Here is a 25,907-nt window from a genome sequence, read left to right as displayed (position 1 = left end):
TCATGATATGTTTAGTTCCTACACATATGTTGTGGTGTTGTATGTGTGCTAAAAGCTGTTCCTCCTCTTGAATTTTCAGCTTTTCCTTTTTGCTCTATTTTGCTATAGGAATTCTTAAAATGCATGGACTTGTTACAATTTTACCAAAGTTTCTAGACATTATCATCAGCTTAGACTTTCTGATATGATATAGAATATTGAGCATATTAATGTCAGTTAAATATCTGTTGTCAACAAGCAACAGTGAAAAAAGTAGCAATTTAAATATGCAACATGTTCAGATAAAAGATAGAATTAAAATAGGCAAATTACATAACAAACTAGAGATAAGCCCAAATTATTAGTAGGTAAATAGAAAAATTTAACATAACCAGAACAAACTAAACATTGATGAAAATTCTTTTAAATTACTGTATTCTAACAGAGGAAAATTATTTCACCATTATTCATGAGAAGTTATAGCAAACTATGAATTCTGTTTATAAATTTTCTAACTGCCCTTTAGGCACCTTTTTCTTACCCAAAATTAAACATTCAATCTTGTCTTAATTTTCTCAGCAACAGAACTTTTAGGAAAAGACTGTCCAGGACCACTGTTATAGTAGTGAGAAGTTTAGTGAGTTTGATATGACAATTTCGTTTTTACATATTCTGTTACTTTTCTCTTTTAATGGAATGCAATGTCAGGATGCTTTTGGTGGATAGTATCATCCAGATATCATGTTATTTCTACAATCACCATTCAGTGTATCTCAGCAAATGGCTTCTCTTTCTCTCTCTCTCTCTCTTTAAAACTAATATAGTTTCATATTCCCCTCCACCTTTTATTTTCTCCAGCACTTTTGTCATCCCTTGAGTGCTCTTCTCCTCCAAAATTGCCTATATGCAGCTACTGAGGTTGAGAGTTAGCTTTTGGATTTTATTATCTATTAGTGTACATTTACTCAGGTGTATGAGATGCCCAAGTACCATTTTTTTTCTTTTTCTTTTTTTTTTTTTTTAATTAACAGACATTGATGGAGAAGTATTTGTGGTTTGGAGTGGTGGTGTTGTCTCCAAAAAGTACATCTAACATTTGAACACATAATTTATATGGATTCACGCTGGGAATTATATGATGAACCACCATTCCCACTATGGCACTTTCTGTGAGAACATTCAAGGGGTTTGGCTAGTAAATTCAATTACCTAGCTACAGTGACAGGAGTGCAGAGCATTGCATATGTAAAGATCCCTGTGATTTGCAAAAGTAAGAAATCAGTCTGAGATGCTTATCCACACATATTTTCCTGACAGATGTATATAGTTGTATGTACTGCTTTTAATGGGACTTCTTGTGGGATTTGGGTTTGATTCTGCAGCATTTATGTGACTAAACTTATAGTAAACAAACCAGAAGCTTTTTAAATATAGGACTATATCACTGTTACCTGAACATATTTTCTTTTTGTTTTAAATGAGTTGTTTTTAAAAGAAACTTATTTTTTGTGTAGTAAACATCCAACCTTATTTTGTCACTTTCAGACCATGAAGTCTGAAGAGATGTTACTGAAACAAAAGTCTTCATTAACATATAAGTTAATAATTCAGAATAATAACATATTACAGAGTGTATTTGATTCTCAAAATTAATAACTGTACCTGTTAAGTGCTGGAGCTCTTTGTCCTGTAAGTTTTTAGCATGCAATGCACCAGTATGATATAGCTGAAGATGATATTAATATTAATGAAGAATGGAAGCTGAGATGTAGTGACTCTTATTCTTTCCCCAGCCCCCTACAAGCTAAATCCATTAGTATAGATAGATCAGCATTAATAAACAAGGAGAACAAAACAGCTCTCAATGCAGGGACAGTTTTGCATGACCTTTGGTACCCTAAGCTTGTACTTGGTCATTGTGATGCTCCAAGTTGACCTATGCAGCAATGTTAAATCTGATGTAACCATAGAGAAATATTATCAGTGCTTCATGTGCAAGTTCAGTGTTTCAGCTGCTGAGCTTTAGGGGAAAGAATTGTTGAGCTTTTCTGTTTGTGCATCATTATACTGATTATCAAAGGGTTTCATCCAGGGCTCTCAAGTGTAAATCTATAGAAAATTAGTTGTCAGGATCATAAGGGAAAAGGTGCAGTTTATTGCTCTGTATTAAAAATGAGTACTTTTAATATGCTGTGGTATTCATAAAGGCAATACTGACTCAGGATCCAACTTGTTTCTGGACATCCACCAGAAGAATTATTTTTAATTGTTAAAGCTCAACATAGTCCCAACAGATTTCATTGTCTAAAGAATTGCTCACTTCCTGATCAAATTTTTACTTCTAGACATAGAAAAATTGCTTGGAGATTAAAAGCACTAAAACCACTATATTCTTAATGCCTTACAGGTCTGCTGAGAACACTGTTTTCATGAGTTTTGAGAGCTGAAAAACTCACAGAACATTTTTTTCCCAGTCTATGCTTGCAGAAATTAAAAAAAAAAGAAAAAGGCGTATGAAGTACTATTTGCTTAATTCAGTTCTAAGACTACGCAAATGAAGCTTCCAACATCTACCAGTTTATGAAGCCTCTGTTTGGATACAGCATGGCCAGAAAGATGAGATGTGAATAATTATGAGCATCCCAAAAAAGCATGCTTGTGTGGTTTAGTGTGCATACAGCAGTAGAAATGACCGTACTTATATTATACCAAAGCTTCAAATCACAGTTGGTACTTGTAACTCATAGGCAATAAACTATTGTAAAAGAAGGCTGTAAAAGAGGCAGTCCTGATTTTTAAAGGTAATCTTTGTAAAAAGCTGCAGGCAGAGTATAGTGAACATAAGACCAGGGCTAGGTGTGGTATCCCAAACCAAGATTTAGAGTGCTGACCTCACTTCTTTCCCAAACTGTTTCATGTATCTAACTACTCTAGCATTTATAGTCATGCTCTTCTGAATATACGCTTTTTGTGTACAGCTATCAACAGCACTGGATTTGTGCAGCCTGAGGGAGGTACCTGTGTCTTTATTCAGCATAGGAATTTAAACAGTATCAGTTTATGGTTAAGCAGGCTTTGAAAACCCTGCACTCCAGAAGATTCCCAGTTTCTCCATGAACTGCATTTCCAGTTTAATCCCATAGCCTGAGATATTTATTTACTTATTTACTTCACAACAGCTGAATTTGTCTTTGTTTTTTTCAACTGCCACAACCCCTCCCTGTTCCAAGCATTAATATTCTTGGTTGATGGGGGGAAATATGGGCATAGTCCTACTTGAAATTGCAGTGAAAACTCCAACTATGACCTTCCGGGACAAGGGGGGAAATCTTGCTGTATTTGTAACAATGAATCTGTCACTAGGCAATATAGCTGGGCTCTGAAGAAATTTCCTTGTGTGTGTTTTTCTCCTTGTGCATTATTAATGCTGCTTTTTAGATCCAATCTAGCTTCCCCTCTTCTTTTTTTTTTTTTTTTTTTTTTTTGTGCCAGTATTTCTGTTTGCTTTACTATATGGACTGTAGCTGGCTGCTTTGGCTGGCTGGTGGAGACTGCTGTTTGGAAACTCATCATCTCACCAGGAGACTTGACTGTTCCTGGAGCACTATCTCAACTGTAGGAAGAAGGGCAGTGGCCTTCCCTGGGTTGAGTCAGCAAGAGCTCTGGTAAATATTTTTCAACCAAAAAGATGTAATTTTTCTATGTCTTTTAGTGTTAAAAGGAATCTAAATAGCAAAAGACAAATTCAGACCTAAAAGAAAGAAGTGAAATGTCATTAACATTGATAAAGGGAGATTCAGATAAATTCGTATATTCTGTATTCCTTTTCATTTCATTCCAATCTGACAAAAAACTTTGGCATGATCTAGATGCAAATATACAGCTCAAACCACAAAAAAAACCTCACTTTCTTAATCTTAAGGTATTTAAAATTAAAACCTTGTTAACTTCAGAAGCACTACATCAAAAGAACTTCTCCACATTTCTCTCTGGACTGTTTCATCTATCTACAATCATCTGCTCACTTTTATGACAACAGAAAAATAATCAGCACATCAGTTGATCATATCTACATATTATTTTGTGTGTCATATGGTGGAAACATGAGTCCAAAATCCATTCCGGATATCTCAAAAAAAGACCATCGTTCACAAAATGCCTTGTAATGTATACTTACCCCAAATATTGTCATGTTCTGAGTGACATTATTAGATGTTACCTTAGTAAGTTTCAGGCCTGAAATATTTAAAGTAAATACTGACAAAAAGAGAAAAGGAGAAAAACTGGAAATAGCCAAGGAAGGAATATACATGAGTTCTGATCTCGTATTGTTTGATTGGTATTTCCCTTGGTATGCAAAAGCTACTAGAGCCCCTACTTAGTCATATATTTATGCTTAACAAAGTTCTTGTGCTAATGATATCCAGCACATAAAATTTAAAAATACAATTATAAACAAGAGAATGGAGATTGGTATCACATGTGTTAAATCAGCTTGAATAGAGCTCTTGGCTCTTAGTTGGAACACTCACAACTCCTCTGGAAGAAAGTAACTGCTGATCTCTCTTTCTTCATATAATCCATATTACTAACACCTCCATACTACTCTGAAAACACTCTCTCTCTTGAAGGCAGTTCCTTGGCATTCTGGACTTCATAAGCATTATTTTACAATTAACAATGTAACTAGAAGTACTGTAGCTAGTAGCTGCTGTAGCTGACTAGTTTGTAATCTTCATTAACAGGAAAACATCAAAAATGTTATTAGGTTTTATAACTTTTTTTTTGTCATATCCTAATGAGAAATCCTAATTCCTTATTCTACAAAACATACATGCTTTTCTACTCCTTGCATTATTTCTGTTAACAATTACAGTGATTTAGTGTCTTTCGAGCAGAAAATGTAAGTTGTCTTTTGAGCAATAGCACACCATAGGTTACTTGAATTAGGATGTTTCAATAATAGTACAGCTGTCCCACCAAGATGAGGTATGTCGCCTTGGAAATGTGTTTAGTTCCTTCAGCCGTAGATCATTCATGATTCATTCCTGAACCTAGTTTCAACTGTTTTTTTAACACAGTCCACTGTGGCACAAGAGCAGCTGTTTCTCCACTCATATAAGTGAAATCTCTATTTCTCCTCATGTCTCAATTTGTTTTTTTGTCATGCCTAAATTGTACCACTGTAGCCACATTTGAAAATAATATCTACTTAGAGAATTATTCTCTTTTTTAAGGCCATACTTTCAATGCCATTTTCTGAAGTATCTGTGAAGTCCAATAGGGGGAACCTTTAGAAACTTCCACTATTTTGTTATGGTGGATACTTACCTAAAAATTGCTTCAGTCTTTTCAATACCACAAGCAAAGACATTGCAGAGGAATCAGCAAAAAAAAAAAAAATCTTTAGCTGTCAATTTTGTGTCTTTTCTTTTTTAAAAATATGTGAATGATATACAAGATATACTTCAAAATACCATAGTTTTGTCCAGAGAAAGCTGTACATTCATCAGAAATGTAAAACTCATCTCTATATCAGTAAGAAAGGTATCAAAACTTTGCAATTTTTAATTTAGCCTCTGTTCTTTAAATAGATACTTTTCCAGTCAGTCTTTTTATGTAAGAACTTTTCTTGGCAAAATTAGTAAAATCATTTATATTTCTGCTTAATTAATATTAATGCAAAAATATATAAGACCAAAACACTATTTGGGACATAAGTACAGTTTCTGTATGTGAAAAGTTAAGATGTCAGCATTAATGAACATGTATCTGGAGTAAAAGAATATGGTATTTCTTCACTTGGGAATCAGTATGGAAGACTGTTGCATGAAAAGAGACTCTGTTAAAAGAAAGAATATCACAGAACTTTTCTGATCTTGTAATGATATGGAGCAAGTACCAAGTCACTTCAACTAGACTAGAGCCCTTTCGCGAAGCTCCGGAAACATGTGGGAGCTACTAAATCTGTGTTCTCTTGTTTAACTGTGAGGCTTAGACGTAAGCATATTGCAAGAGTTTTGACCCTTCATTTGAAGTATTCTGAATAAAAAGGGAAATACAAAAGTAATTTATAAAAAAAAAGCTGTACTGTCAATTTTGTGCAATAGGGAAAATATAGTTTTCTAAATATAGGAAAAATAAGGTTTCTAACCTCATTCAAGAGTGACATTTGTACTTGGCAACTATCAATTTTTTTTATAAGATTAAAACTGCATATTCAAAAAAGTCCCCTTCAGAGTGGCATCTTTGTGAGAGACAAGGAATTGTATTTCATACTCTGTGCATGTTGTTTTCTAATCCTGAAAGATAACATTAGCTCTGAAATTTGAATCTCTTGCATCAACCTACTGATATATCAGTGGCACCTTTTATGCAGAAATCAAGAACAATTATAAGCAAATGACTGAGTGTTTGTGACAAAAAAGTAGTAATACCTGAAAGACAAATACAACTGGCATTCTCAAATATTAATAGGACACAAAAAAATAAGAGTGTCTAGATTTGTTGCCTAAACTTATGCATGCTGTTATTTATGTCATGATTTACATTTGAGCTATACAAACAATAATGACTGGTTCTTTAGTCTTCTTTTTTAGATTCATAGAATCGTGGAATGGTTTGGGTTGGAAAGGACTTAAGGTCATCTAGTTCCAGCTCCCCTACCATGGCCAGGGATGCTTCATCCTAGACCATGTCACCCAAGGCTCTGTCCAACCTGGTCTTGAACACTGCCAGGCATGGAACATTTACCACTTCTCTGGGCAACCTGTTCCAGTGTCTCACCACCCTTACAGTAAAGAACTTCTTTCTTATGTCTAACCTGAACTTCCCCTGTTTAAGTTTCAGTCCATTACCCCTTGTCCTATCACTACAGTCCCTGATGAAGAGTCCCTCTCCAGCATCCTTGTAGGCCCCCTTCGGATGTTGGAAGAATGCTATGAGGTCTCCTTCTGTTCTCCAGGCTGAACAGTCCCAGGTTTTTCAGCCTGTCTTCATATAGGAGGTGCTCAAGCCCCCTTCTCGTCCTCATGGCCCTCTTTTAGAATTGCTCCAACAGCTCCGTTGTCCTTCTTATGCTGAGGACACCAGAACTGCATGCAATACTCAAAGTGCAGTCTCACGAGAGCAGAGTAGAGGGGCAGGCTCACCCCCTTTGGCCGGCTGGTCATGCTGCTTTTGATGCAGCCCAGGATACGGTTGGCTTTCTGGCCTGCTAGCACACAGTGCCGGCTCATGTTCATTTTCTCATCGACCAGCACCCCCAAGTCCTCCACAGGGCTGCTCTGAATCTCTTCTCTGCCCAACCTGTAGCTGTGCCTGGGATTGCCCTGACAAAGGTGTTGGACCTTGCACTTTGCATTGTTAAACTTCATGAGGCTGGCATTGGCCCACCTCTCAAGGGTGTCAAGGTCCCTCTGGATGGCATCCCTTACCTCCTTAGTTCTAAACCTAAGCAGAATCATTAGGCTGATATTTAGCCTTCATGCACAAGTTAGATAAGTTTCTTAGATGTGCCTTTTAAAGTAGCTGTGCTGCAAGGAGGTGGGGTATTGCAAGAGCAGGCTGAACAGTTTCATTGCAGTTCGTTCTTCCAGGTGCTACTTGGCTGAGCTATGCACTTTGTTGTTTGGGGTTTTTTTCCCTAGTTTGGTTGAGTCTTTTACCTACTCTGCATTCTGATTTGCTCCTCAGAGAAATAAAGGTAGAAATATTCTAGCTGCTAAGCCTGGGGTTTAAGGCTTATTTTCTCAAACAACTTCTGAAATGGGCTTCACTATATTCAGACATAGCACTAAGTGCTGGTAATAATCATAAGGAAGAGAATGTTTCTACATGAAGCTGCTAGTTTTGATTTTGTCTTCAATGATAAGAGGTGTTGACAGTATACAGTATTTCAGCAACTGGTTTTACTGAAGCTGTATTTATGATGATCTTTTTTCTAAAATAAGTAATGGGAGGAAGTCTTTGTATATGTTTGCATTTGTGTATTACAAAAGAAGCACAACTCATTTTTCAGCTCAGGTGAAGTCTTCATTGTAACTAGTAATCATCATCACTTACCCTTGAGTGTGCATCTTAAATTTTTAAGGAAGTTTCCTGGGACGTAATCTCTTGCATATGTGCTAAACTCAGTTGTAAAACCTCTAGTCACGTCTGCCTGAGAAACATAGCTACTTTTGTAGTGTTGACTCAACATTTTATTCCTCATCACTACAATGTCAGATAAGTTATGATAACAAAAAATGCTTGAAATTCATAGTGATTGATCAAATTTGGTCATGATGAAATGCATTCTATTGTATTTTACGTTTAGGCGTTTAATTTTTATAGAATAATTATAAAGCAACAAAAGGTAAAGTTTCTACTGCAAATACTGACACAGGCTTAATCGTAACAGCATACATGCCACGTGTGTAAAGAAAAACACAAAGAAGTTTACAAATTCCAATGTGAGCTATGCTATGTACAAGATAGAAGGATGAATGATGTCGTGGTTTATTACTGAAACCAGGACAGACAGACAGCTAGGTAGCTAGGTAGATATTAGACATAAGGTACAATTGCCACAGAGCAAAGGAATGTGTGATATGAAATTAAATATGTGTGTTAATGAAGTAGTGAAATTGTATACTTTTAAGAGTTGTTCATTTTTCATTCACATGGATGTGTAAATACACAGAATAATATTACCTGACAAAGAGCTGAGAGGAGGGTTAACATCCAGTGTGAGGTGGAGTGTTTAATGGATGGACTTAAAAGCAGATAACAATATAGCATCCCATGTATACTTTCATAATTGTGCATTCCTCCAGAGATAATGGATATCATTATCAGCGGCGCCTGTCCTAAGAAACTTGGCAAGGTTATGATTGTTTGTTGCAGCTTTGGTTATATTAACATACACATTAATATTTATAAATATTTGATGTCATGTTAATTTTTCATATAAGATGATTTATGTAATGCTGCTGTGCCCTGTTAGAGGGCATTTGCAGTGTGCTTCAGAAGGGAAGAGAATTGATGCATGTTCTTTGAGAGGACTTGCCTGTGTATTACAGTGCTCACAGTGCATTATTCTGGAGAACAGTGATTTAAGGATAAATTATCTGAATTGCAGATACACTCCATTAACATGCTAAATAAAACATAAAGACCACTCTAAAAAAACACAACAGTAATACCAACATGTCTTTTCCCCCCTAAATAATGGAGAAAATTAGTGTTAAATTTGTTGGTTTGACCTATATTCCAAGACCATTTTTATTATATTGGGGGACATTAATAATTACTTTCATGGCCTAATTGTAGAAATTTGGGGAGAAATAATGAATCAAATTCCCGAGAATAATTATATATATACTTGTATATGTGTACACCTTTTGATGAAGGAGATAGCTTACTATAAATCCAACTATAAAGAAATTTAAAAATTAGGTCTGTCTAAATAGTTATAGCTTAAGTAGGCATGTCATGGTTTAGCAGTAACTATGACATGAGAAGTGGCAGAGATGTAAAGAATTATGCCATTCAACTTCACTTCAGCCAGAAATCATTAAGTTTGTGGATATGGAAGCAAATGCAATACAAGGATAGTGTCTCACAAAATATAGGGGGCAGAGGGGTTGGTTTGACAAATGTAGTTTGTTTATTTGAGAAATGTAGTTTAGTTTTAATTGTTCATAATACTTCATACTTGCAAAAATATCTTACAGGATATTTTGTAAAGCAATAAAATTTGCATAACAGGACATCTTACTGCAGCACGCTGCCTGCTAAATCTTTGGGAAATGGGCAAGATGGCTTTTTGTGCATTTGCACAGAGTTGCAAGTTAAATTCAGTTTAGTGCAGCAGTATCACATGATAATATATTTTTTCATATATACATTCTTCTACATAGAGCCACATTATTAATCCATTCATTTTACTTTTTTATACTTGTATCATGATGCAAAACTTAAGGAATAAGCAAACTGGTAGAAAAAAACCCAACAAAACAACAAAAAAAAACCCACCCCAAAAATTATTTCTATTATTTTCTGTTTATGTGTTAACCAGGTATTATTTCTGTTTATTTGTTAACCACATCACTTACACCCTGAAGAGTGGCTTTATATTTATTTCTGATATTTTGTTTGATTGTCTATAATATACACTTAATATAGGGCTGTTACATTCACAGAACTTTGTTTCAAATCCAAACACTGCTTTGACTGAGTTGAAGTCACAGACTTCTGAAATCTTGCGCATTCCTGTAGGACATCATCCTAGGGGGATCTGCAGGGTGCTGCCATGTCCATAAAACAAGCAGCAATAAGCATATTCCTGCCTGAGCCAGCAGAACGGAGCTTTGCATTCTACCCTCTGCTGAAATAGCAGAGCAGACCTCCAAAAATTGTTCCACTGATCCCCCACAGAAATTAACAGTAGAATTTGGTATAATGTGTCTAGTAGCCCCAAGTTAGTAACATATTCATGTGAGTTTGAGTGCAAAACATTCAGTCATTATCCTGAAAAAAATCATAGCTTATTAGGCTGGGTTTTTCTAGATTGTAGATTATCAAAATAATTAAGAGTAACTCCATAAATGTACATGGAATATATTCTAATTGATCAGAACTGTGGCCATCTTTGATTTTATACTTCCTCCACAAGGGGCAGTCACCACTTCACTGAAAATTAAGATATGTTGATTTTGCCCTTTGAATATTGGGATGTACAGTTAAAATGTGGTTGGTAGGGAGCAGCAACTCCACTTTCTGGTTCTGTCATAAATTTGCTGTATTATGTCAGGCCGGTTATTTAGGGGGGTGTCTCTAATTTTATGTCCTTTGCTACATATATCTACTAGTTACACATCTGCTTTAATCTAGTCGTGTGAACAACTTCTGCGGCTGTTAAAGAGGTAGCAGTCATAGAAAACATCTCATCCCTTTGTAAGTAGCTAACAGTACTGGGGTGTATTGCTCATTTCTTTTTCATTTGATTAGTGGAAGTTAGCTAACTTCAGTATGAAAATAGTTTTTGTGATAATTGAAATGATCTTTTGGGAGTCACGATATGCAGAGAATCCCTCCGCTCTGCCAGTGTAGGAAAATGACCTGTTCTGAGATACAAAGGTCCCAAACTTTCTGAACAAAACCACCATCTCTCTTCCCAGTCCTGCTGAGGGGTTTCCTGACTGAGGAACTTGATTATCAATATCTGTCACCACCTGGTGACTTTCAAATTAAGGTACAAGCATGTTTGGGAAAAACATAACTATCATTTCAGAATTCATGTATTACAAATCTTGATATTTAAAAAAGTGGATATGATGATGAATTGTTTTATCGAAAAATAATTTGTTTCTAAGACAGTCTACAGTTTGACTTAATAGATATTAGCAGCCTAGTACATGTAAAAAGTAGGTTTTTAACACAAATTGCTCTGGTCATTTTAGTTCCATGTCAGCTTCTAACAGTTGGGAAGTGGTTCGAGGTTAATCGGGAACCAACAGTAGTGTTTAGTATCTCATGGTCAGCAACTGATCAAAGCACAGCCTGTAACGGCAGTATACAGGACCTCGGGGGGAAAAAAAAGTAAAAGTTTTATCTGGATATGAAAATTTCAGAAAACACATCTTTATGACTTCAGGTTGAATTGTAAAAATATATTAACTGTGGAACTTCCCTGGAGGATATTTTATAACTAATGTCAAAGGAAAGGCTTGTTACCAGTTTTCACCACATTAAGCTGATGCAGTTTTCTTTATAGCATTCCAATGGCATGTCACATACCCTTACTTTTCTGTAAGTCTCTAGAACCTCTATAACCTGGACCACAATTACCCAAATACCTACCTTTGCTACTGCAGTCTTTTGACTTTGAAGCCAGCTGATGGGATTTCTCTTTAAATCATTGATGTGAATGAACAGTTTCTCTTGATTTGGGGGCATCTGATTTTAAAATATTCCCTCTGCTTGTCTTATGAAATACAAGTACATCTTCAAAAATGCATCTATGCTATTACATAGACTTTTGCCTTCAGGAATAATACTTTGATGAATTTGTGATTGGATTTGGTCAACTAAATTTATAATATTTTAAAATAAAATAAAAACCTGGCAGCACTTTGACAGAATTGGATTAGATAATTTAGTGATGAGTGTTGTATAAGAACCTATGCTATAAGTGAGAGTACTGGAGAAGAAAGTATACATGGATTTAGGCTACTATTTCTTCAGTCCTCTTTTCAATTTTCAATACAAAATGAGAATTTTATCAGAGTTAACTACCGTGGAAGGGGAGGGAGAGGAAAAATTACACAGAATCTCTGGCCTGGAACATGATTAAGTAGCCATACAATATGGTAACTGAAACGACACTGGACATTAATTAGTTTTCTCTGTGGGAAGTACCAGTATGGGCAGCAGATGTTGACAGTGAGAAGAAATAGCAAATTGGTACAAAATGTAAGCACCTATTGTCTAAGGAAAATCTCATAATAAATTTTATCATTTTTAATGTGAAGATTCATTTTATGCAGAATTAAAAAAATAAGTGTAAGTCAGGACAAATGTATGTAGATAGTGTTATTAGGAATGCATTTCACACAAAATGCTAATGAAAGGCAAAATCAAAAATACTCCCCTCCTTTTTTTGTACTAGTAAGAAAGTTGTTCTTAATCACCTGTTTTATTGATGAAATCTTAGTGTACTAGAATGATTATACAAGGACGCTTTATTAACTTTCATTAGCCAAATTGTGAGAAATTCAAGGAGTAAAAAAATACTATATATAATGACATGTTCATTGAATAATCAGAGTGGGGAAATGCTAAGGAAATCTTGAGTATTATTAATACCAAAGGAAGGCACTTGTGATATATATTTGTATGTTTGTAGCCTTTTAAGCTTCTCAGTGCTGAAAGCTTGCAGGCTGATCGTAGTCATGGCAGTGAAAGGAGCTAAGGAGGCACACTTTCTATATTTTGGCTGTAACAGAGCATAGACGCAAGCCTCCTATGCCGAAGTAAAACAATATAATGCCAGCTAAAAGGTATTTTAAAAAATTCACATGTCAAGAGAAGTGATTGAGTACAGCTTCCTTGTCCAAATCTTTTTTTCCTTTTCTGCTCTGTTACTGGGCAGTAGGTACAATATGAGCGATCCAGGTACGAGTAGATGTGGTAGAATGTGCTGAAGAAAGCAAGAAAAGAGTTGTTGTGAAGATACTATCAAAGTGGTTATTCTGTATGGGAAAAGTTCACTAATTGGTGGTAGTGCACCAACAAAAAGTGGTCTGGAACCTGCCCTTAATTTACAAAATAAAAGGTGGTGTAAAGTCTTGCACTATCCATGATACTATACTGCAACAGAATAAATGTTGGTCACATTACTGAAAGGAAGACAATTAGCATAAAAAATAGCAATACTCTTTTTAAGCAATGGGTGATTTTAAATATTCATTTTAATAAAATATTCTAGTAAATAGAAATACTGCAAATGCTCTGTATTTGGTACAAATCAAAGTAAAATACAAATACAAGTAAAATATTTAACATTTCATTATAAAATGGTAACGTATACTATAAAAATACACACACACAAGTTATTAATGCATTGATGGAAGGGCAGCGAGCTGAAAATGACATTTTTATACAGCAGCAACAAAGAAAGGTGACTAATCCCTGCCCATTAACTTAGCAAAAAAAATTCTATGTAGGAAAAACATTTAATGGTAATGCAAGGTAAGTTTAAAAATGAATCTTTCCACTGCTTAACTTTTCGGTAGAGTGTTATTAAGTGTTTTTAAAAAGCTGCTGGTAGTGAACTGGGCCCATATTTGTAACTAGTACAAAGTGAAATCAGTAAAGCCAGGGTATTTTATTCTAAGAGAAGTGTCTGAAATTCTCAAATAACTTACATTATTCTTCTCTTAAGCTGTTTGGTTTGTTGGTTTGGGTTTTTTTTTGTTGTTGTTGTTGTTTTGTTGTTTTAACAAACATTAAATATTATCCAGATCCTTGCTTTTTTATCCTGATATCTATTCGGTTTACTATAAGCTATACCATGTATAATGTGGAAATTCAGCTGTAAGTGGGGGGAGGCACAATTTTATCAGCTTTCAATGTGGTGTGAAAATTAGCCTGTGTGTTGGTTATGACAAGGAATGCTTCCTCTAATCTCTTCAATTACTTGTGCGTAGACTGGTATGACAAGTTCTCAGCATCTCAAGTTACCACAGCTAGTCCAAAGAAGCCCCTTAATGCAATCGCAAACCTCCCATTTCTCTTCTTGTGCAAGCACAGGGCCGAAACTGTAATAGCAAAGCAAGAATCTGGCCATTTCAAACCATTTCCTGTATTTGAAACAAATTAGGCAGGAGAATCAACAGAATAAAATGTAATAGCAGACAGGAGGAGGTCAATGATACATATTTTCTACAATCAACTGCTTGGATTTTGTACAGTTGGTTAGATACGTTCATTATGGGTTTATGAGCTTGTAAACACTGTTCCTGTTTTCCCTCCTGTTCATTCAGGTCTTCCTCCAGGCACTTTCTCAATCATACAGAGAATGTATTCTTCTATTTGATAATTTTTACCAGTTGTAGAAATGGGGCTGGGAGCATTGCACTTGCCAGACATCTGAGCATGCAGTATATTCTCCTGAAAGTTTTTATCAAAGTGGTGAGAGTTCATAATTCCACAATTACATCAGGCTTCAGAAGAGTAATTTATTTTATCATTTGGTGGACTAAGTTACAAATCTTCTTCTAGAAAAAGTACAAGATTTTATTAGGCAAACTAAGCAGTCTCACATCTAATAGGTCAGTACTAAATGCTTGGCACAGCTGAATGAGACAATAGCTTAAAAAGAAGTTTTAAAAACAATTATTGTTAAAAAACTTTTACTTTTTCCCTAAAACTGTTTCTCTTCCTTCCATTGAGATTTAAATTTAGAAATTAAACCTACTCTCTACTAGAGAGTACAAGCTCCTCCATTTTTGCAGCCTTCAGGGTAAGTGCAGAAGAGAAAAATTGTGTCACTTCTGTGTAGTTAAATGAAGGTTGAAATGGTCCTAAAAAATCTTTCCCTCATTTTCTGGTTATTCTGAATTAAATGGGCTACAATGATGACACAAGGGCTACTCGATGAGCCAAGATTAAGTTAAATCACTTCCATGATACTGGTACAGTGTAGAAATATTTTTTAATGCAAACCTCAGGGGCTGACCGCTAGTAGCATTGAAGAGTGGAGCTAAGTTCAGGATGATGTCCCCTGTTGGGAAGGAAACATCTTCTTTGGAAGGTGAGGGTTCTGAAGATACTGTCTGAACTAAATATTTCCTACTTTAAAATTGCAGGAATTTCATCCCAGCCATTCTGTCTGGTTTATGAAAGGGCACTTGATGCTGAGCATTTGTTTTAAAATAAAAAGATTTTTCTTTTCCCACTGTAGTCTATTTGCTAGTCCCAGCACAGTCACAGTTTAGCAAGTCAATGCACACACATCTCCTGTGGTCAATTAAAGTGTAAAACTGAAGAGGAAGTATTGCTACTATGAGAAAGCATTGAGAGGAATGTGAGGTGGTCAAAACTGTAGAAAAAAAAACTCCAGAGCTTAAAGAAGGTGGATGTGGATCTGATGTATGTGAACTGGAGCAGGATGTATGTTGGGAGAGGTGGTGAATGTCCCCAGAGAAGCTGGCTGAGTGATCAGTGATTTAGTCTGATGTCCAAACAGAAAAAATAAAGAGGAGGAGAGGACTGTTCCAAGTAGAACGGAAACAGAATAATGGAGAGGTTTAAAGTGACTAGGGAAAGAGAGCTGGAATCAGTTTGCTAATGCTTTTTTTTTTTTTTTTTTCAAGTCAACAATTAAAAGGCTTTCTTCATTTCCAGTCAACTTCGTTTAACATATTGCTTTCAACTTGGGGGTTTTCTTTACTGATCATTTTTTCAAACTGAAATTTGGTATAATTTATTTTATTACTATTATAACATATTCCAAAAAGTTGAGCATTTCATTTTCAAAATGTTGACCTAGGGAAAAAAACCCCACTATTTATTATCTTTTTGATTTAAAAGAAACTGGTAGCTGAAACTGAATAGAAAGAGGAGAGAGATTTTCCTTTCACTTAGTCCACAGAGAAACTACCTACCAGTGATAAACATTTATTAGTTGATAAAGATTTGTCAACTAAAAGGTAAAATTTATGAGCACTTACTGTGAAAGCTAATGTTTATCCATAGAATATGGGGAGGTGGGAGTAGGGGGTGGGGGTGGGTGTTTACGTTCATGATTTTTTTGCTCAGAAGCTGTAAGAAGAAAGTAAATTAATATTGAAGTTGGCAAAACTAATCTACAAGTAAGAAAGTAGCAAAATGTGGGATGCCTTTGAAATACTGTTTCTGTGGAGGTGTTACATAGTTTAATTAAATGATCACTTCGTGCACAGGGTGGCCTCCTGTAGAAATGAATCACCAGTTTGTGCTGAATGAGCTTTCCTTAGAATGCTTGCCTCTTTCATTGAAAAGTATGACTATGTGTGTGATGGATTGCAAGCCAAAAGGTGATTTTGTGGTTAGGGAACATTACATGTCATCTGAAGAGCCAAGCAATGAATTTGCCTCTGCTAAAATTTTTAATATGTTTCTGGGCAAGTCTGTCAAGCCCAAATGCTCAGTTGGCTCTGCTGGGCTAAGTATCCTCTAGAAACATCTACATTGCTATGTGGCACACTGCTGTCTGTCTTTAGCCTATTTGTGTATTCCAGATGAGGCACCCAAAATTTTTAGACTAGTCAGTTCTCAGGTGTTAAATCTGGGCTCCAGTAGGTTCATTTCCAATGTAAAATATGAAAATATCATGTGCACACGACCACAGAACTGCCAGCAACAGAACTGATAATGTTTTTATTCAGGTCATTGTTCTAGTGACATGCACTAAGAAAGATCAGGCAAAATCTATTGATTTCGGGAGATAAAAGTGCATAGTGATTGACTGTGTTTCCTCTAAATAAGACTGGTCTCTACAAAAGCTAAGTATCTGATCATTAAACAGATTATCCTTATATCTAAAAGCATGATACTGAATTACAGTTGCACAGCCTTGATTATTGATGGCATTGACTGATTTTTGATTCGCTGATAGAGTAACTCTACACATAATTTCTCATTTAATATGTAATAAGAGTATGTGTTAAAATACCTTGATATTTATGTGAGGATTAAAACATGCAGATGCACCTCTTTAAGCCACAGCAGTACTTACACATATAGAAAACAGAAAAATGAGGAATATTATCAGCATAGACACAGAACCTATTATCAAATTACCAAAGGAAGTGGTGTGTGAATTTGATTAGTGCCAATGCTGTTACTTATTTGTATTGCCATGGCTTCAGCAAGCACTCAGACTGCGAGAGCTCTCAGACACGCTGCATTAGATGTAGCATAAATGGAAAAAGACTTTTCCTGCTTCCAGAGAACTTTACTGTCTAAGCATAAAGCAAAAGCAACAAGGCAGTGCAGCTAATGGCAGCGCACAGCAGCATGGGGAGTATTGGTCAGCACAATTGCAAATACTGGCCAAGCTTTTTGAAGGTATCATGGGAAAGAGAATCTCTCAGAGGCCGTTAAGAAAAAAAGTGCAATAGCTAGCTTTGTGGATTTCACAAGGAATTTCTTCCAAGTGTGAGAGTCATCATGGGGAAATAAAGCCGGAGAGAAACAGCTCAAACTTTACGAGTTGGCAACTGTGACTGGCATCATATGCCAGGCTGACATGGGTGTTGAGCTCTTGACAGTAAGAAAGCGATGACTGGCAGAATGAGAAAGGGCAATGGTAGAATCCTTAAACTGAAGACAAGTAGCTTAAGTTCAGTAATAGAGAAGAGGCTGCCAGAGGAAGTGCTATTGCCATGGTGCCTGAAATGGCCAAAGTGACAGGCTGTACAAATACAGCCTTTGCAGGAACACTTAAGAAAGTTATAAGCCACATGAAACTGAATCAGCAGGGTTTTTTATCTATTATTTTACTTTGATAGAATTCCTTCTGACAGACATTACAAATTTATTGTTCTGACATTATTTTGAGAACTATTTATTTTTAATGGAAAAATATAAATGCAGAGTTCTAGTTTTGTCCAGTACATGTGCTGTAGATTTCTGCTGCTGCTGCTTTATGATTTTCCATTTCTTTATCATTAGTATAAAACCAGAAAAGTTATATTTTTACAATGTGCATATACCAGTTTTCTTCAAATACTGAATGTTTAAGAGAGGGGAACTATAGCTGTGTGCTTTAGAAAGCTTCCAAAAAGAAGGATGATGTAAAATTAAGTTGGTTCGAAGTACTTTCTTTTCCACTTTGCATTGTTTCAAGTCCTGTTCCCAAAATAGTGGGACAGCTTTTCTCTGAGTCAGCAAATGTTAGAGCTGTCTTTAGTGCTGAACTGGGATTTGAGTTTTCTAAGATTATACCCTTTTGTGTCCCCTTCAGGGACTTGCTGTGATATCATCAGCACATCATAAGTACTCAGTGGTCTATGACAACTTTAGCTTTTAAAAAATCCTGACATTATTCATCCTCTATTGAAAGCCTTGATGAATACAGTATTTTGGATCTAGTCTTGATCCAATGTAAGTCAAGAGAAGTAATGTCAAATCAGACATACTGTGTGCAATTATGCTGGCATGAAATCAGCAATGCAAATGGTGCACTGCTATGGTACTAACTGAGAATCAAAAAAAAAAAATAAGATCATGAAAGCAAAAGTGATTTTATTTTGGTTTTGATTCTCCATTCTACTTCATTTTTCTATATTTACATTCCTGGCAGAAAAAGGACAGGAAGAACATTTAGAAGCCAGGGTTGTTTCAACATCACCCTAACTAATATATGCAGTAGTTAGTAGACAACTGAAAGAGAACACAAACAGAAGGTTGAAAACATATGATGGTAGGACTACAGCAGTCCAAATTTGTATCAGTGCCAAAACTGTCTCCACTGTTGGTGGTTCTCCAGCGTTGAGGTGGGATGTGTAAAAGAGTACAGAGTACCGCTCAAGCTGCTATGTTTCTGCATGTGCATATGGAAGTCACATTGTTCTGAATATGAGATGAATATTATAGAATCCAAATTTAGGTCACTCTCAGTGACTGAAATCAATTTTGTTCAGAACTGCTATTTGAGGGCAGAATTATCTGGTAGATAATTCTTTTGGTGTATAATTTTCACTGAAGACATTTAGAGTTTTCTGTATTTAGTTTCTAGTGATTTAAGAACTCTAAATATTCAATTCCATTTATTTCAGTTTAAAAAAATAAAATCTGTATTTTTAATGTGTTATGAGCTTTTCTCAAGCAAGAAAAATAAACACAGTTAAGCAGAAAAGATTTGGAAATACAGAATGAGGATAATTTTTATATCCTGAAATAGCATAAACGTATAGTTTAAAAAAAAATCTGGTCTGGTAAAGTTGATACAAAGGTGTTAATATTAGGATCTGTGGTAAAGTTTCCGATTGCTGTCAGTATATCTGAATTCTTGGGGTTTTGTGTCCCTTTCTTGGTTTTCCCTAATGGAAATGTCTCTAAAGAGGATTGGCCTTCTTCATGATACTTCTTACTTTTTTAAAGGTAATGCTTATAGGTTGCAATGCAGTTAACATGCCCACTTATTAACAGAACTCTTAATTATACTTGCTGTAGTATGACCGGTCTGGCACCAGATGAAAGGATTAAAAAAAAGATCTCTACCCAGTGAACTACCAGAACTACTGCACTCTTTCATCTTCACACCTGATACCTGTCCAGTGATATGGTTGTAGAGCTGGCCTGCTCTTTGTCTGTGTTCTTGCTCCACAAAATAGTATATAAGAAGTATTCCTGAACTCTGGAGGAAGGAAAGCATACAGGTGGCTTCCTCAGCTAGCACTCTTCTTCATGTGTTCCTCCATCATCAGATTACCCTGCTTTTCATAAAAAGAAAGAGGACTGCTGAGTCATTAATAGTGTGTGGGCCTCCACGTATGATTATACCAGCATATATAGCATAGTACCATACCAATATGGGAAATTAGGGTTTTCAGCTCATGCTGTTTCTTTCATACAAGAACCTTGGCTTGAATGCCTAGCAGTATAACTCATTTCAACAAGAACCACAAAAAATTTAAAACAATCTTTCACTAAGAAGTTACATTCCATTGCCATGGAAACAATATAAACTCTACAAATAGGGTTCAAATGGGAAATAATACTGAGGAGCACAGATCCAAATCCAACAGGACCTACATACATTTTTCCTCAATAATAATAATAAACAATTTATATTGCTGTGAGATGCTCTGAGAATATATGAGAAGCAAGGATTGTATCGTTATTTTCTCTAATTAGATGATGTACTTAGAAAAGGGACACAAGCTTTCAGATACAGAGTTCCTTCCTCAGAATGCCGTATTGAGTATGATAGGAAAGTGTTTCCATTAAAAAATAAGATAGAACTTGACAGGGAAAGTGTATATATATTTTTATACACTTTATAAAGAAACACTGGAACATCTGAAGCCTTCGTGAATTCGGGGTGGAAATGAGCTCTATATTGAGGCTGGAAAGGCCCAAGGAATTTGTGGACTAAGCTAATATTTTTTTTAATATGAAGTTCCATAGTGTCTGCATGTACACAGGGAGGTTGTAGCCCCGTGGTAAATGTGTGATGCGCTGCTATTAGGCTCACTAATCCAGGTCTTCTGAGGCAACTCCTGTGATTTCAAACCTCTGAGATGCTTCAAAGTACTCCTGTTTTAAAAAGTATCAAAGGCATGCTGGAAAAAAATAGTTTTATCTTCTGAATAGAGAACCGTACCTGTCCAATGGTCCTGAAGAAAAGTAGCTGGCAGGGTATTGTATAAGGTAGGCAATATTTAGGCCAGGAGAAGTACTTAATTTAGCATTTGCAGCCCCATGACATACCAAGGCCTTTGTAATATTAGAAGAAGAAAGGGAGAATTCCCTTTGCCAGATACAAATCAGCTCTTGCTTCTGGTGTTGAACATCCAAACTGCCATTCAGAAAACAAGAACACCTCTTTCCAATGACCTAGAAAACACAAAATAATCTTTACTCTCTCATAAAAGTATTAACAACACTAAAACAAACAAACAAACAATTATTTGTAATTTTTCACTGCAAGAAACATGAGATGTGCATAAGCCCTTTACAAGCAGAAGAATACCAAGAATAGTTTAACAATTTTCTGCAGAGTACATGGACTAGTCCAAAGACAATAGGTGTTATAATGGCACTCATTTGGAGCAATCTGGCCACCTCCGTCATGACCTTACTGTTTTGTAATGTATATCAATAAAACCAATGAGCCACAGCATCATGCGCTTTCCTTTCTGGAAGACAAGGCACCAGCATGAGTTTTCAATATATGTGCATGTTTGTTGCAAAAAAACACATACATTAGTGAAGATATTTCAGGATCTTGTGGTGCAGCTTTTCTGTGCTAGAGTAAAAAGATGAGACCTAAAATTTCTATTTGTAGGAGAGATCATATCACCCAATTCTTCTGTAAATATCTTCAGCTACTATTTATTTTTAGGCTGCTACAATTATGCCATATATGATTTGATTATTAGGGTTAGCAGAACCATGGCTAATGGAATCAGTATCATGGCTACAGCAAGCTTTGTGGATTCTCCCTGCCAGTTTTCTGCATAGCTACACTTATGTCACTCAAGCGGCACAGGGGTACTCTAACAATTAGTTGTAAACCAGGGGGAAACTTTTAATGGACCTCTTCTTGAGATCTTGCGTTAAAAAAAGAAAAGTTCCCATGAGTGAAGTATAAGTTAGCTTTTCCAGGGGGAAAAAAAGGAATGAATTACATTTCTCTTCTTGTCCTTTAAATGAATAGCATAGTTTGGGTGAAATTATCAGGCAATTGCATGCCTTTTATGCAGATAATGCTATTTGATGAAAGCGGTGTTTTGATCTGCTGAGGATAATACAGATCCAGGGTTGGATTCATTGGTAAGAGTAAAGCTGTCTTCTGTGATAACTTCATCTCAGCATGAGGTCAGACGGGGAAAACTGGGATGGGGGATTAAAAAATGACACAGTCGGAGCAGTATTCAGTTCCCTGCTGTGCTCCTGGCTGCACACTATAGCTTATGTTTCTGATCTGTTATGGTATTGTCTGCTTTTCTCTCCCAGAGCAGAAAGAGATTGCTTAAAACTTTTCTTTTTTCAGCTAGAGGGATTAGTTCAGTGCAGCTTTTTTAATTAAAGAAACTGTATCTTTTTCAGTGTAATTTAAGGCTGTACAAGAAGGCCATCAGCATTCATAACTTAGTACTATTACCTGCGACAAAGCCTAGCCATTCATTTTACATTCAGAACAAGAAATTGCTAATAAGAGTTTTGAGGGTTAAAAATTGATAATTGGCCCTGGAATTGAAAGAAACACAGTTATCCATTATCTCCTAAAAGTTTTCTGTGGGGGAACTTCAGAAGCTTTGCTGTTAGTTTATCTGAGCTTTCTTAATTAAATCTCTGTGACACTGGGGCAGTGGCTAGGAAATGTTCTGACATGTGGGTATAGACCTAAGTGTATTTTCCCCACAAAAAAAAATATAAATATACCCACAAATATTAAAATGTCATCTATTGGAAATGTCTCTGTAATGCCAGCAGCTTCCTCTTTAGATTCACATTTATTGTAACTCAACAGATTTTCTAAAAATATAATAGTACCTCTGTTAATTAGTAATAATATGCAAATAATTAACACATGTGCATGACACCTAACAATAATCAGTATGCTTGCATGTTTGTAGATGTGTCTATGCATATATGTGTGTGTATGTATATCTATGATTCATGCATGTTTACACATATATATTCATATATACACACACATATATGTTTTTCATCACAGAGAGTTGAATTTACAGCTAATTTAAATCAGGTTAATGGCTAAAACCTTCAGATATTTCAAATAAGGCCCATATGGTGATCACTTTACAAAGCATACAGGGACTGTGCTTAGGTTGCAACATACACGTTACCAACTAAATTCCATGCCAGATCAATTAGAAACAGTTCTCCTGAGCAGACAGGAACAAACACAGATTGTTACCACTCTACTGCCTGAACTCTTGTCTTCCAGGAATAAAAGCAGTCATCTTGAATACAACATGTTTTACTACCAACAGCCTAAAAAAAAAAAAAAAAAAAAGAAAAGGAAAATAAAATTAAACCAGTATTCTAATAAAATTTCTGTTAAGGCACATCCACGTCATCAAAATTAAATCATAGATCCTCATCCCTCATTACAGCTTTTAGTTAGAGAGGTGTGTTTTCCAAATGGCATTTATTAGGGATGTCTTCTGCTAGCAGGATTGCATGTCAGGGGAGAAGGAGAAAGGAAAGAAACAGACAACAGAAAAAGCACATTTGATTTCCTTTTTTCCTCATTCTGTGTGCTTATTTTTCCTTCAAGTAGTCTCTTCCATAGATTTTCTCTATTTGAACAGCTAATTAGTGGAATTTATATTTTTTCATAATCTTTCAACCAGAAAGCTATAAAGGAAAAAATAATATTAATTATGGGTGTGAAGCTTATTTATAAAAAAGCCTCTTTTGTCTTGTAAAAAAATCATAAATTCTGAATAAATGTGACTTTATTAGGTAAACCTCTGCATGTGCATATAAGGTCTGTATATGGACTTCCAATTGCTATAAGGTTTCTGCATTCCTTCAGCTAATTGAAAATATGGATAGTTACTCCAGTTATAGTTTGCTGGGAAAGTGTTACACCAGCAAACAGAAATCTTAATTTTTTCATGGCCTTATGTACTAGTTCACACTGTTGGCAGTAACAGTGTTTTGTGATGGCTCCTACTTATGAATACAAGGTGATTAAAATGATTATGTGCTTGATGTTAAGGCCGCAAGTTTAGCTCAGGCAGTAGTTCTGAATGCAGTATTAATACCATATGAAAGGCATTTTTGTATCCCAAATCATATGCAAACTCTTTCAGGTTCTTTCCTAAGAACCCAGTGAAGAGGGTCAGCAGTTGTGTGTTGCTGAAGTGCATCATTTTCTCCAGAGGTCAGCTTCCCACATAGCTTTGTTTTATGCAGTGGAACACAAACTAATGTAGTGGAAAAGCATGACCCCCATTTAAAGGTTGATTTGTATGATAATCAGTACATTTAGTGGCTTCAAAATGAATGTGTGTAAGGCCCTATCTTGCTTTAATTAAGGTAATTAAGACATATTTCTCTCTGCAGACAGCTATTTAATTTTATGGTGTTGTCAGTGATCAGATTAGAATATTTGTTTTACAATTTTACCACAATTCAGCACTGGGGGAAAGAGCCTTTCTGGACCTGCTCTTGGCAGCGGGGCATCCTGGTGTAGGAGCTGGCGGGAGAGTGCAGCTTTTGCTTCGGAATATCCACCCTGATGATCTGGTGTGGACAACAGCTACCGGTGCCCTCCCGACCTTCACCTCTCAGGTCGGTTGTGCGGCGCATTCCGAGCGCGTGGGGTTCCACCCGAGCGGCGGAGCTGCGCAGGCCGCCCCATTTTCCCTAAAGTTTCCCCGTCCCCAAAGCGGGAGGGGGCCGGGTTTTGCCAGGGATTGCGGCAGAGCGCGGTCACTGCCAGCTCGTCACCTCCCGACCCACTCCAGGCACCTTCCCTCCCGCCGCGTTTCGCCCTCTTCGCTGCGCGAAGGCTGCGCGGGTGCTGCGCGGGCTGAGCCACCGCCCAGCTGCCGCCCCGCCCCGCCCCGCCTGGGTACCGCGGAGGGAAACGAGGAAACTCCTCCGCCGAAGCCACCGCTCAACAGCTGCCACCTCTGTCCCTTCCCGAGGCTCGCACAGGAGCGGGAGACGTAGAGCTGATCGTGGGAGAACAAGTTGTTGCCATGTTAGGGTCGGCCAGCAAGAGTGATGGGAGAGCAGATAGGAGCGTGCGTTTATTTATTTATTTATTTATTTATTTTCCAGTTAGGATTGTGATGATGAAGCATCCAGACGCAGGGTAAGGTTGCTAGTTCTTTTCCGTCACGTAGAGGAAACCCGTGCCTAGCTGCAGTGACTGCACCTTGCCTCTTACCCCGCAGAAAGATGGGTGGTTAGAAACAATTTGTTCCTTCATGAGCTGTAGATCGAGGACATCTGGCAACGCAGAAATTCTTTTCAAACGCTCCTGTATCCTTAAGAGCTGGAGCCCCAGGAGCAGAGAGTGCTGCTGAGCCTGACGAAGCCCCATCTCCCTTTCAAGCACGGCCGAACACATTGAGAGCAGTTTAAGAAGTTTGGAGAGAAAGTGACGATGTCTTGAATTTGTCTCGTCTTTTGGTGTTACTGGCAGAGATTAGTGCAGGAGCCGGCACGTTTTGGGTCAGAGGATGTCCTGCTCTCTTCTTCCACTAACACCTAGCGTCCAAAAAGATTTACTGATAGCCACATTTAAAAAGAAAGTCTCTCTAAGTCGATAAGGAATGCATATCCTTTTGTTCTTTCTCTTCTAAAATAGGAAGTTTATTGGCAATTCCAAAGAGTAAGGAAGGGCTGGGCTGTGATTTCAGACGGTTTAATAACATTTAAGAGTTGACATCAGGAAGGGACTTCCTTACAGAGCTCTAACACAAATGTGACTGCACACTTCTCAAATGAATTTGAACTCTGAAGGCTGAAATTCAATTAAACTTTGGTAAGCCCAGTAATGCTGCTTCAGATATGTTCAAGTTAAGAGCTCAAAATAAGTTCCTCTGCACTTCAAATGTGTATTAATAAGCAGTTAATGTTTGTTGTTTATCAGGTGGGTTTTGCACAAGGAAGGTATTATATGTTTTTTTCCCATTTATAATGGGGGAGCATCTTGACTCCCTACATTTGGAAGCAGTAAAACGTTC

The 25,907-nt window shown here is 36.7% G+C and overlaps 2 protein-coding genes across 2 annotated transcripts in view; both read left to right on the top strand.

The window, feature by feature from the left end:
* Window positions 1-25,907, top strand: part of TENM3 (teneurin transmembrane protein 3) — a 1,300,329-nt gene that overhangs the window by 854,580 nt on the left and 419,842 nt on the right. The window lies entirely within an intron of this gene.
* LOC133221447 (uncharacterized protein C19orf84-like) lies at window positions 15,238-24,885 on the top strand. Its single transcript, XM_061370336.1, has 2 exons — window positions 15,238-15,277; window positions 24,347-24,885. The coding sequence occupies exons 1-2, from the start codon at window positions 15,238-15,240 to the stop codon at window positions 24,883-24,885; spliced, it is 579 nt and encodes a 192-aa protein (XP_061226320.1).

Source organism: Neopsephotus bourkii, unplaced genomic scaffold, assembly GCF_033783945.1.
Source record: "Neopsephotus bourkii isolate Nb327-2 ecotype Australia unplaced genomic scaffold, CSIRO-AGI_Nbou_v1 NB_168, whole genome shotgun sequence".
NCBI lineage: Eukaryota > Metazoa > Chordata > Aves > Psittaciformes > Psittacidae > Neopsephotus > Neopsephotus bourkii.
The sequence above is the reverse complement of the archived record's forward strand: the minus strand, read 5'-3'. Positions and strand labels throughout refer to the sequence as shown.

Bases quoted from the DNA above. Each gene is read 5' to 3' on its own strand.
- LOC133221447 (XM_061370336.1), top strand. From the start codon at position 15,238: ATGATGTCCCCTGTTGGGAAGGAAACATCTTCTTTGGAAG. The intron at 15,278-24,346 runs GTGAGGGTTCTG...ACCACAATTCAG, and splicing joins GGAAACATCTTCTTTGGAAG to CACTGGGGGAAAGAGCCTTT.